Source organism: Prenolepis imparis, unplaced genomic scaffold (genome assembly GCF_030444845.1).
Source record: "Prenolepis imparis isolate NDT839.2.m4 unplaced genomic scaffold, iyPreImpa1.0 SCAF_4, whole genome shotgun sequence".
Classification (NCBI taxonomy): Eukaryota; Metazoa; Arthropoda; class Insecta; order Hymenoptera; family Formicidae; genus Prenolepis; species Prenolepis imparis.
Window position 1 is genome coordinate 14995933 of NW_028141162.1, and position 12854 is coordinate 15008786.

The 12854-nt window shown below is 36.4% G+C and overlaps 1 protein-coding gene across 3 annotated transcripts in view; it reads left to right on the forward strand.

Moving 5' to 3' along the window:
• Positions 1-7395, forward strand: part of Olf413 (DBH like monooxygenase olf413) — a 263489-nt gene extending 256094 nt beyond the window's left edge. For all 3 annotated transcript variants that reach the window (XM_083035221.1, XM_083035222.1, XM_083035223.1), the window contains one exon: positions 31-7395. In XM_083035221.1, the coding sequence (XP_082891347.1) occupies positions 31-505 (475 nt within the window). In that variant the 3' untranslated portion in view covers positions 506-7395. The remainder of the gene's footprint in view (positions 1-30) is intronic.
• The last annotated feature ends 5459 nt before the right edge of the window (positions 7396-12854 follow it).

Below are 12854 nucleotides of genomic sequence, written 5' to 3' on the forward strand. Positions count from 1 at the left end.
CTTGACGGGACGACTTGGATTTTTGCGCAGGGGTTCTAGCCCGGTGATGATCCAAGAGCCGCAGACATTGGCTGGAATGACGCTGGAAGAGCGACTAATCAGTTACGACTGGGAGTCAAACTTCCAGAGCTTCCAGGAAGCCACCCGCGGCGGCACGTTTAAGCCGCTATGCGGCAGCAGCAAGGGAGCCTTGCCCGGTACGGACAACCTCGAGGTGCACTATCCGCGCATCCTCAGGCCTTACGAGGAGGCGAGCGTGCCCTGCGCGAAGAAGCCGCTGCGGAACAAACTGTCGATGCTGCTGAGCGAGGACGACGACATCGGTGCGCCGGTCGACCCCGACAGCGACGAGTCGAACGCGGTCGAGCGGGGTCAGCTGGTCCGCAGCAAAGTGTCCCGCAGCAGCGACGCCGGACCCACAGCCGGTAGTTCTTGCGGACGTACCGTCTCGGCGGCGGTGATCCTGGCCGCCGTCACCGTCGTCGCGGGCGCCGCGTTCAGGTGAACATCGCCGCCAGGATCGTCCTGATGATCATTCATCGCGATCAAAGTCGCAGCGGAGTACGTAAGTACATTGCCAATCTCTCAGCGACGCATAACTTAGGCTTCAGATAGGTGTTATCGTTCTCCGACCGAACGCCGGGATTCGTCAAGACTCGAGATCGATGGTTTTCTTTTTTCCCTTTTTTTTTTCGGGCCGCGATGGAATGATTTCTCCGGCTGGCGGAATCTTTGCGTGGTGGAGTAATCGAAATTGATTGAGATTTACATATGTTTATTTTGAAAGCGTGTAAGTTTATATTGTTAAAAATTTTGCTGACCATATCGCGGCAATTTATAGTTGCGCGTTATTGATCATAATTTTTCAAGATTAATGTTATTTTCAAATTAAACACACATGAGAAAATTTCGCCAGCCTTTAAACGAGAATGTTGAATTTCCGCGAGTGGGAAAGGACAATTGCAATCACCATTCGGTGTAAATGAAACTTACATGCAAACATATATCATAGAAGATGTAGTGGAAATTACCGGATCCACATTATCTCGACATATAGGTGTTGAAAATTATAGTAATTTTGTATGGTGGCGTCATCAAAAATATCTCGTCCATCATACACGGTGCTCGGTTTTACCAGCCAGAAACGTTAACTCTTTCTTTCTTCAGTATATATGATTATATGTTGAAGAGAAAATGTTTAAAATAAGAATATTTTATTTGATTGAATTGAATATTCTCTACAGAGATTTGTGATATTTCAAGATTTGACTTAATACTAAAAAAAGACTGTATCGTCATATTTTTCTCATATGTCAAGGCAAATAATTCTACAAAATTTGTAGATATTTTTTAAGAGAGCACCTACGAGAGAAGCAGAAGAGAGTATTTTTGCATATTTAGAAAGGATTCTTTCCTGCATTTTTCTTTTTGACATTTGCGAGTTTTTTAGAATCTTTAATTTCCCTCTGTAATATATATTTGAATATAACGCGAGATCCTTTGGAACCAAGTCAATCAAATATTCATCTCGTCGGAAAATCGCTCGAGAGAGGAACGAGAGAGTTAATGACGCTGTGCTGGACGGAAACGGATGTGGATGCGCAGCGCGTTAATTTCGCCCGCGGTGAAACCGAGCGAGCGCGAGAGATCGGATCTATCGTTCGCGTCCCCGTTTCGCGATCGGCTTTTCTCTTTCGCGATTTCCGCTCGCGCGCATATACCGCCGTATTACAATGGAGGATTTTTTGCGATACACACGGTATTTCGAAATACATCCGCGAAGTAAACGCGGAAAATATACCCTACCGATCAATGCGAAATACCTATAAATTGCCGCGTGGAAATTTTCTCACCTGAAATTCTCATTATTATTTATATTCGGGACATTTGCCGTATTCTACCGTATTTCGAAATGCACGCTATCGCAGAGAATCTGTAATATCCCCCGTGCTCCGGCAGCACGATCGTAACACAGGATATCTCTCGGATACGAGCGCGTCTCTCTCTCGGCTGTGTCATACATTCAAAAGCGTAAGTTGCACCTCGACGAAAAAGAATATACGCGGATAATAATGGATAATAACGCGCGGGAGTTTTTCCATTCTCTCTATGTAAAAGTGCATTCGCCGTATACGTTGATACTTATCAACAATCAAAAGTTCAGAAAACTTATCAAAAATGTTGTGGAAAAAAACCTCTCATATGAATCGTTCTGCATCTTTTATGCGAAATTATTTTTTAAAAAATATTGATCACATATTTGCAAAGAATAAATAAATTATATACATAAAATATTACGTGCTTCTTATATATAGACCAATTATTATAATCATGAATAATTTGTTAAGAACAATTGCCATCAAGCAATTCTATTTTTGATCATTTTTTTATATTTTGAATTTTGTATAATTATTGTGTTAAACATTAATTTATATAAATTTTAATACATCATGTGGGAGAGAACTGATAATAATGATCGGACGAACTCATTCTATAGGAATGCAGTTGAATACGAAAAGAGACATTGTGGGAACTATATTTATACTTAAGTTAATTAGTTCGTCCGGTGATCACACTGCCTGATAAAACTGCCATTCATTGTGGTCACCTAGCATGAGTTACATTCCATCATTATCGATTTCGATATTACTGCGACCAGACGATAATGTCTGAAACTCCTTTTATATAAATCGCATTAAATCTACATCTGTTTCTGATGAAGGAGGAATATTTAATAACGAAATTGCATCGAAAATCCTATTTGTCTTTGTATCATACGACATTTGCCGGTCGAACGAGAGATATCTTTGCAAATTTTCGCGGTTCTGTCGACAGAGCGGAATTATTTTAAATGCTTCTTTCGATGTACTCGCAAGAGTTTAATTGTTGGCTGTTTATTTGCTGATCCGGGAACCGGGCGAGGCATCGCAATTCTCGCGAAAGAACCGTTTTCGCGGATTCTATTTTTCAGGGTACGACGGAGCTGAAGTTTTCAGCGCGCTATTTCCCGATTTAATTTAAACACCACAAATTCAGTCGGAATAAAAAAAAAGATCGAAGCTCTCCCATGAGAGGAAAAATGTAGAATCAAATGTCGAGCAAAGGAGAATAAGTAAATAAAACGAAATGAATATTTTTATGGCAAACATTTTAATTTAAAATCTCATTAATTCTTTTTTGTATATCAGAATTAAAAAAAAAAAGGAATTTACTAAGGTCATTGTTTTTTATACGCGAGGAAATGTATTTTCAATTATGTTTCAATTATAAGAAAAATTATATTCGCGAAATCTTATATTTTGTTTATTTCTCGCGTATTCCACGGGGATTTTAAAATCGCAATTGTGTGGGAAATAATGTTCTGATAACTCTGGCGAGTCACACAATTCATTACTTGGCACGGTTCCCGCCGAAGTCTGTATATTTTGTTAATTAGATCGTAGGTGATAGGAGATATGCGTTTTTTTTTTAATATAAAGATTGTATAAGCATTGGTTGATTTGCACGCGATAGCAATTTCGTGCGAGAATCTAAGTCTTGTTACAAGAATCTCGTACTTGTAATTTCTTTCGTTGAAGCGTTTCACGCGAGGGTGTTACTTATATATATAACCAACGTTTATATATATATATATATATACATAAATATATAAATAGATACACTATATATATATAAATATTATACATATTTGACGACTCTTTGTAACATTCTGTACAGTTTATTACGTATAACATTATTCACGCGCTTGTCAACGCTCGTTATCGTACGCGGGTGGTTATTTATTCCTTATTTAATGTATAAAGAGATTACTTGCGCGACTCTTTCACCCATTACGTACACATATATACACAACACACTATACATACTTTCTATCTATCTCTCTCGCACTTTCGAGATTTTAAACGAGTCTGACACATAGGGACACTCGATTCTCCAACATATTATGTGTATGACTTTAATTACCGATTTTATCAATATATTAACGATATCGATATGCACTTGATAATTTGCGATTGCTCAATATATAAGTTAAGTTATCAATTATAATATTTGGCGAAATCAATGATTCTTGACTTTGTAATGAATTCTTTAAATGAAACTATTTAATTTTACCAAAGTCTGTATATTCTCAGTTTATCGATTAATATTATATTATTATTATATTATTATTATCATCGTAATTTCTGTTATTATTAGCTTCAATTAGTTGCACAATGCAAATAAATATAGATATATGACGTGCCTAATAAACTTGTAAACGTTCTCAAGGGCTAAATGAACGTATTGATCGATACAATCTGCATGGCGATTTGCATTCGATTCGAAAGCTTTTCTCGATAATTTCCATTTAAATGACTCTCGACTCTCGGATTTGTTCCGTTACTCTATCTCATTTCGAAATCAAACGAAACGAAGTGTCCCTAAAACACGCGCCGTTACCGGCTTCAATTTTGCGCCGACATTAACAGAGAGAAAAAGAAACGAGGAGCTTTGTTAGCCCAAAAATCACTTTTGCATTTTTTCGCATCGAAAATTCGCAATTTTTCGACAAAATATTTTTCGGTGTGTTAAGGATCGGGAAGGATCTCTCCTCCCTCCTTGCTCTCTCTCTCCCTCCTAGTGTAGCAAAATCTCAAAGGCGTAGATGCGACTAATTGGTATCTCGCGGACACGTGTAGTACGTTTTACAATTTAATATTAACTGGTAATTCGTAAATGTGTCATAGAGAAATCTGTATGTGTAGAGAAGATCTTAGGGCAATCGAATGTGGCCGTATCTAAACCCTTAAGCAGTCGCGACAAAAATCTCCCGAGTGTGTCTGACAATATTTATTTGGTTGCAACGTAGAGTATAAAATAAAAATTTATCACGAGTAAAATAAAGGTTTATTAACGAAAGAGCCAGAGAGAGAGTTAATTAAAAAATTATTACGACAAATTATTGTCGTGTAATTTTACAAAATTTCTCCTTTTATTAAGTATTTTTTTCTACATCTCGTGATTCTATAAAAAAAAAATTATTCGCGGAGAGAAACGTGGATTTCTCCGAGTGCCATCGACTACTTAAGGGTCAACGAGCAGCACGGAGATTATTCGTTCGTAACCACGCTGTACTTGTCGAATCGAAATCGCTGAGAATTGCCAGTATATATATTGCTTTACAAATATTGTGTTCCGATTGAACCCGGATTCAACTCACGGCGAGGACGGGGTGGCTATATCCTGGCGATGGAATGCGATCGGCGTTGCCGGACAATAAATTCGCGTATGACGTCGTCGTCTCCCAACGGTACTCGACGGTACATATACGTAGTTGTTCGGCCAACTATTTTCGATATATAACTCACAACACAACGCCGGACAATTATTACGCAAAAGAGACGAGCACCGCAGCGTTTATTTTTATTTTTTTTTTTCCTCCGATAATCCGTTATATTCGCGAACGTGCGAGCTTCCGTTGCGAAGTTGCTCGATATTTCCCGAGAAAATTGATGGTTTGAAATGGAGCACTTATATCGACGGTTGATTTAATAATAGTACAAGGTAGGTCACGTTTTTTTTAGAGTTTATCTCGCATTTATATCTGAAAAATGTAAAATTTTTCCAATCGTCCGAGGTTTCTTCTTCCAAAATAAGATATCAGATATTTATTAATCGCTAAACTATTCATTTAATATTTTATATCGTGAGTATCGATTATCGATGGGATTCGACAGCATATATTATTCGGCACATCAATATAATTTTCGAAGAGATCGCACGCAAAATAGTATTCTTACGTAATCCTACATAAAGCACATGTAGCCGCACAGTCAAAAGTTCCGGCTAATCGATTCGACCGAGATTCCGCACTATATAGTTTCTTTCTCTCCTCGACTCTATCTTTTTCTCCATCTTGCGTGGACTAGAATCCGCTGAATATATTTCGGACGATTTTTAGCTTCGTCGAACGGGCTCGTAATAATCGTTGTGCGACGAGCGAGGACGAGACGAGGAAATATTATTATCGTCCTCGCTTCGAGGAGTCGATATACGTCGTCGATGATGCGCCGACGTCGAGGATCCCGACGAGATCCTCCGTCGGGGATTGTCGACGATGTTTGGGTGGGTGCTAAGGAACCGCCGGTGATATGAACAGAACAATCAAGCAAAGCGTCACGAGTTAAATGTCCTTTAATAAACTCAGATAATTATTACGTTAGGTAATCGATAGAGCGACGTGTTATTATACGCTATTTATACTCGATGATCCGATATCGTAGATATGTTAGGCGATCTTTTTTTTCTGTAACGATTTGCCGGCCTTCACCGTCTCTTCAATAACGTCCGAGGCGACTCGAAGAAAAAAGGTCTTCAAGATCTTTTCTCTTTTTATATATAGCGTGATGATACTATTTATACGCTTCTATTTTCTTGTCTATCAAGAATATTTTTTTTAATAATAATTTCTCAGTTCATACACGGAATCAATTTCATTTAGGTCTTTATAACAAAAAGTAATCATTTGTAATTATTAATATATTTCTTGATTAGTTCAAGAGCGAGGTCTAAATATAGAAAGATATATACCTATAACATTTGAAGGAAATTAAATTATTAAACTATTCTCTTCGATAGCAATAAACACGTAAATTACGTATAAAATAATTGTAGAGTGAATAGAGTACAATTTTTTTTAAGGCAACATTCTTATCCCGATGTCGGAAAATTGAATTCCGCGTCTCGATGTGTCGAAGCCTTTTCCACCTTGTACCATTTCTAACAGAAATGTTTATACCATCGAGAGTATATACCGAACCGAATTTTCAAGTGGATACGATTTTCGTTTTGGAGTGCGCGAGAAATCGGTCGGTAGATGTCAACGTCCCGATTTACACTCGGAAAAAGGGCTGAAGGCGATGAAGGCCAGGAAATCGAAAATGTATGTACTGTACGTAGAGGATTAGCGGTCGCTGGCTCGAATTTTGTGCTCTTTGTTAAAATAAGGACGAAAGTGTGTGAAAGCGGCGATCGGAGCGAAAATAAAATGCATAAGCGAGAGTGCATTTAAGGAAAATCGAGCGAGAATAGCGTGTGCGTGTACATATAGAATGTGTCCTGTATATAGTTTTAGATTTTAAACGACGTCCGGAGAACCTCAATAGGCACTTTACTACACACTCGATACCTACTTCGGATAGGGATGTGGCTGAAGAAAAAAAAACAGCGTCTTATATCTTTATAATATACATACACACATACATACACCGAGCGCCCTATCCTTCCATAATGCTCTTAGATTTATACCTACCCGATTTACACTCGATATTAACATCTAAACGCTACACTATCATCTACACTGTAACAAATTGTATTATATTTTATATATATAAATATGTAAATGTTTTTTTAACATATGTGTCTTTTATTGATCGATTGATCATTTCCCTCATCCCCGCCCCCCGTAATTGATATAGAGAATACGTTTCAAATTCTGAACGATTTATTTTATAATTTATTTTTATCTTGCGTCAAATTACATAAATATATATTTGTTTAATGGTAAGTAATGCATGATTTTATTATGAAAATTATTTTGTATTGTTTTATTATTTTTAATCGCGCGGCGAACGCTAAGTTCACTCATGTGCTGTTTTATAATTAAATTGTTTATGTCAAATTATTTTATAAAACTCATTCGATAATCGAAACTAATATTTCATATATATATAGAATTAGAATAAATATAAATTATTTTTATTTTGAAAGAGTCTTTTTCCTTTTCTTTTAATTATCATGTACAAACAGCATTTTTCTGAAGAGAAACTAATTTAAAGTTATAAAAAAAAGGATCTCTAATATTAAATTTTATTATGTATCGCCTGTCTATGGATTAATATTGCATAGTTTTATTATATATGATTTCATGTCGTTAAAATGACCAATATGAAGAAATAAAGAAAGAAAGAAGGTGTGAAATTGAGAGGTAAGTAAATTTTATTCTTTCAATAACTCTCTCTTAAATTTAAATTATATACAATCTTACCTTTTAATTTTTCATATTTTCCTAAAAATAAATTTAATTTTATGACCCAAAATTTTATTTACCACTTAATGGGCCTACGTGTTTTAATTAATTTTATCTATAATCTATCTTGTGTATATTTAGCTTATATATCTATTTTTCTTGACAGTAGATTCACTTTTTGTTTCTGGTCATACAAGCATTTTGGCTGGATTTTTAACCAAAGAAAATCTTTTATTGCCAATGCCGGCAGATAAGCCTAACAGATTTTTTGTTTGCTTATAATAAAATATGAATCCTCTTTTAAATGTGCACGTCATCCAAGTCGTGAAAAATAAACGATTATATCGATTATAAGCGCGATGCGAAATATTCAATTCTAATACAAGAAATGCTTATACGAATTATTAAAAAAATAATTATTGCTTATACATATTTAAGCGTCGCAATAGAATATAATAATTCCCATCATTTTAATTTCTACTTCGAACGAATAAATTATGCGAAATATTTGTTTTGATAAATAATTACCGTCGTTTACGAATCTTTAATCGTGGAATTAATTAATCGTTGATATCGTAAAAAGTTAATTATTTATAGAGAATAATAACGAGACGGATGAAACAGATCATGCTCTCTGCTGATTTAAAATGCACGACATATGCATAATTTAATTTTAAATCTCAATCTTCATATAATTTTTACTTCTATTATATGTATGTGTTGTATAGAAGCAAAGACCGATGCATCATTCAAAAATGAAACAAGTTCACAAACTTAAATGGTCGATAACCGCGTGAATGGGCAATAACAGTTGGGTTTACCTTAATATTTTTATCAAGCGCACCTGCTTTTCGCTCTACTTCGAGTCACTAATTTCCGGACGGCAAAGTTCTCGCTCTTCTATCATCATCAATTTCCGCCGTCTTCGAGCCATCGACCGGCCGTATATTTTGGACGTGGCGCTCTTGCGAGCTATTTTAACAATACCATTGAAATATCGATACTTTTCTTTCGCTCCGATATTTTCCGTTTAATTCTTCAGAAAAATATAACTTCTTTAATATATATTATATAACAATACATTCTATAGATTATTTATTTTTTAAGAGAGAACATTAATTATTTGCGTGTTACCAATCATGCGCGGTAATAATCAAATTATCTCTTAACTTTTTCTTGACGTTTCATCAAGAATTTATTTTTAATCAAATATAATAGCTACCTTTTTTATATTCGGAGAAAAAGAAATTCCTCTCTCAACATTTTCAAACTTCTGAAACTTATATCTTTTCTCGGATATACCGTATATAATGCCGTAGGATTCTATTCGTAAAATTCAATGACAAAATGCGCACAATCACGAATGAAGTATGGGAGAAAATATAAAATATAGTACATTACGATGCAGACACCGAAGACCGAAGGCAAGATATCGATACTCTGATGATACTGAGTTATAGCAAAACGTCTCTCTCTCTCTCTCTCCTAGAACGTGAATCCTAATGTAACTCCCTTCGACGAAACACGTCGCGCAGGGGCGATAAAATAACCATGTCCAACAAATCACCCCGACGGGTGCCCGCTATCGAGTGCGCGACGCAACTAATTATACGCGCGTATATTACTTGCGGACGACCCGGGAAGGCAGTTCGGCTGCCGCTGGCAGTTTCAATTGCCGTCGGACGAGCTCGCCCAGTCGGATTACAACGTGGATTTACCCAAGGCGTCCGTGAGAGAGAGAGAGAGAGAGAGAGAGAGAGATCCATTAATGAACAAGTTCTCGGGCAAGTTCGCTAATACCTGGCCTCCGCGTCTAACGTCCGCCACTTAATCAAACTTGAACACGTCCGATTTTTCCCGTCCATCTGTATAACGGATCTTCGTCCTCGCGAATACGATATCATTAAAACAGCAGCTGTGTGTGATTTTTTTAAATATCATCAGCATAATTGATACGAACTATAAAGTGTGCATCCCGATGTATAAATGTATATTGATAGAATATATCTTTCCCTTCTCTCTGTGTAAATGAAGTTCATTGTACGACAAATCCGAAAGGGACATTCGATAGACATTATTGTATCCCATGCATAGAGATCAGCGAATATATCCGATCGGCGAATGAGAGGAAAGATAAAACAGAAACGATCGGGTAGGTTTTGTTTTACAAATTCGGTCGGGAACCTTCTTAAAACTTGGACCGTTGCATGGAATCGGCAAGATAGGAAACGTCGAGGGGGTACGGATGGAATTAATATAAATTCGATACATTCTCGACGCGAGAGTCGCAATAGAGAATTCGAGCGATTGTTTCGAATTGTTTCGCGTTTATATCGCAGAACTGCGCTTCATTATCCCACCTAGGAACGACGCAATAACGAGGCTTTTCACGAACGAATCGAACGCGAACGAATGTCCCGGGTTGACACTTCTCGGCTCTCGCCCCCGCTGCCATGTAAAATGAGCCATTATTACTTTTCTCGAAAGCGAAGTTAATTAAATTTCGTTACTAAAAGCTACGGGTAATTTAAAGCCGGCATCGCCGATTGAAAACGACGAGAAACTGTGAACTGCTGCGATCTTCGTCGTTGATTGTTTTCCCGGATCGATTCGCGATATACTATTTGGTACAGACTGAGAAGCATCAAGGGAGGAAAAAAAAATCGGAAAAAAGGATTATTAAAATTGCATAGGGAATTATTATTGTATATTTGCGAATTTCAAATATTATTCAGAATATATATAGTCGCGAGTCTCGAATTCATTATATTTTCGATTCGTTTATTAGCCATGTTTTCTTAAAAAATATTTTGAATATATATTCTTTATATTAAATTCGATATAAAGAAAAATATGAATAATTAAACGTTGATACCTTTTTAAATAACAAGTTAATTGTCAATAATTTTTTTAAATTTTGCACTGCGCAGAGCATCATATATATGCATATTTTTTTCGAAATATATAGCGATCCATAACTTTACACGATAAGCATCGTCCTCTCGTATTCTCATATCCTTTACAACTTCATCGTCCGACGAGCACGTCGTTTCATTGAAATAACGGACTATCCCACTTTGCATGTGGCGAGGCGACCGAGATTGCATAAGTTATGCGAGTTATCGCGCGTATCCATAAGGGGCGATATGTCCCCTCGAATGCGAGAGGTCGCAGACTCGAATGCGCCGCTCGCATGTAAATCTGCTCCTTTCCCCGTCGCGCTTCCGCGACCGAGCCATGTCCGACTTTTAGCTGATAAAGTGCCCGGTTGCTGATCTACCGCTTGGATTCTACACGTTTCTGCAGTGGAACTTCGATCTTGAGAACTTTCCGCCGCACGACCGACTTACAAATTTATAGCTCCTGGACAAATTTGTCTTCCCGTAATAAGCGTCCGATCAATTCGATCGTCCTTTGAGACTACTCTATTATTAAACTCTATCTCTGAGGGAGCCGAAATACCGAATTCGAGTCGTCCAGCACGGTAATACAATTTCTCTTTTTATTGTAGTTCAATTAGGGCCGGTTGTTTCAACTTCTTGGTAAATTTTACCCGACAGGTAGCACATCTTCGTCTCTTTCTTAGAACTTATTTGAAAAGGGTGGAAAATATGCTACCTGTCGGGTAAATCTTACCAAGAAGTTGGAACAATCGGTCCTTACACACACAAATATATATAGACACGCGACATTTAAAATAGAGAAAAGGGTTTCTTTATGATTTGTTTTAAATTCCAATCGAGAATTCAAAATCAAAAATCAAATAATTTTTCTCGACATGACACAACAATCTCCTAAAGTTTAAAAATTGTCTCGAAAATCGATATTATTCGCAATATCTTTTATTGGTATTGTTTCTTAACCAGGCGATCGCCTCTATAAATTTTGATGCTTCGGATCTCTGACTGGAAAAAATGATTTTTTTCGGTACAGAAAGAGAGACCAACTCGCGTCAGTCTTTTTATAGAAACAAATGTGTGCTTGCACAAATTGAGAGCTGAATAGAAGCGGCATGCGTATTTGGCGAGTAGTCGCAAACAAAAACACCACGATAGTTTCGAAAACTGGAAGCAATGTCTATATGTTGCTTCACGACGTACAGTGAAATACGAGTCGTATTGAAGTGAAACCGGCATTCGCAATTCTGACGTGTTCGCCTGTTTTCTGCTTTACATTTTGCGTATAGAGTAACGTATACAAAATAAACAAAAATATACAAAAGTTACGCACAACACCTCATATATGAAGGTGATATTTCATATACCTTTCCGTTCTCACTACTATCCTAAAATAAATATATATATATGGATAGAGAGAATTTATATCATCTTTTTTGGAAAAAAGGAACGTACTTTAATTTTTGAGAGAAAGAAACTTATAAATTAGTATATTTTTCGAGTTTAATATCAAAATGTGAAATACATACTAGAAAATATATATTCAAAAAAGAAATGCATTAGTATTCCGACTAAAAAGATGCTTAAAAAATTAATATGCAATTTCCCACAAAGAATTTCAAATCGATAAAAAAACTGGAATTCTAACTTCGAAATTTCGTATTGTTTAGTAACTTATATTGAAATTTCAATTACTTGTAGAAAGAAAATATTATGTATTATTATAAAAAAAAATTTCAAATCACTTGAATTGTTCCTTATTACTTATTACAATCGCATGTTTCTCATTAAATTAATTACTACTTCTAATTGGCCGTTATGCTGTCAGATTTTTTTCAAGAACTTTAAAGAGATGGCCTAACTTTATTGACATATATTGACATTAGAGAGCATCGATATATTTTATACATTGCGAGATCAGTCTTATTAGACAATTAATTTTGTTCCTT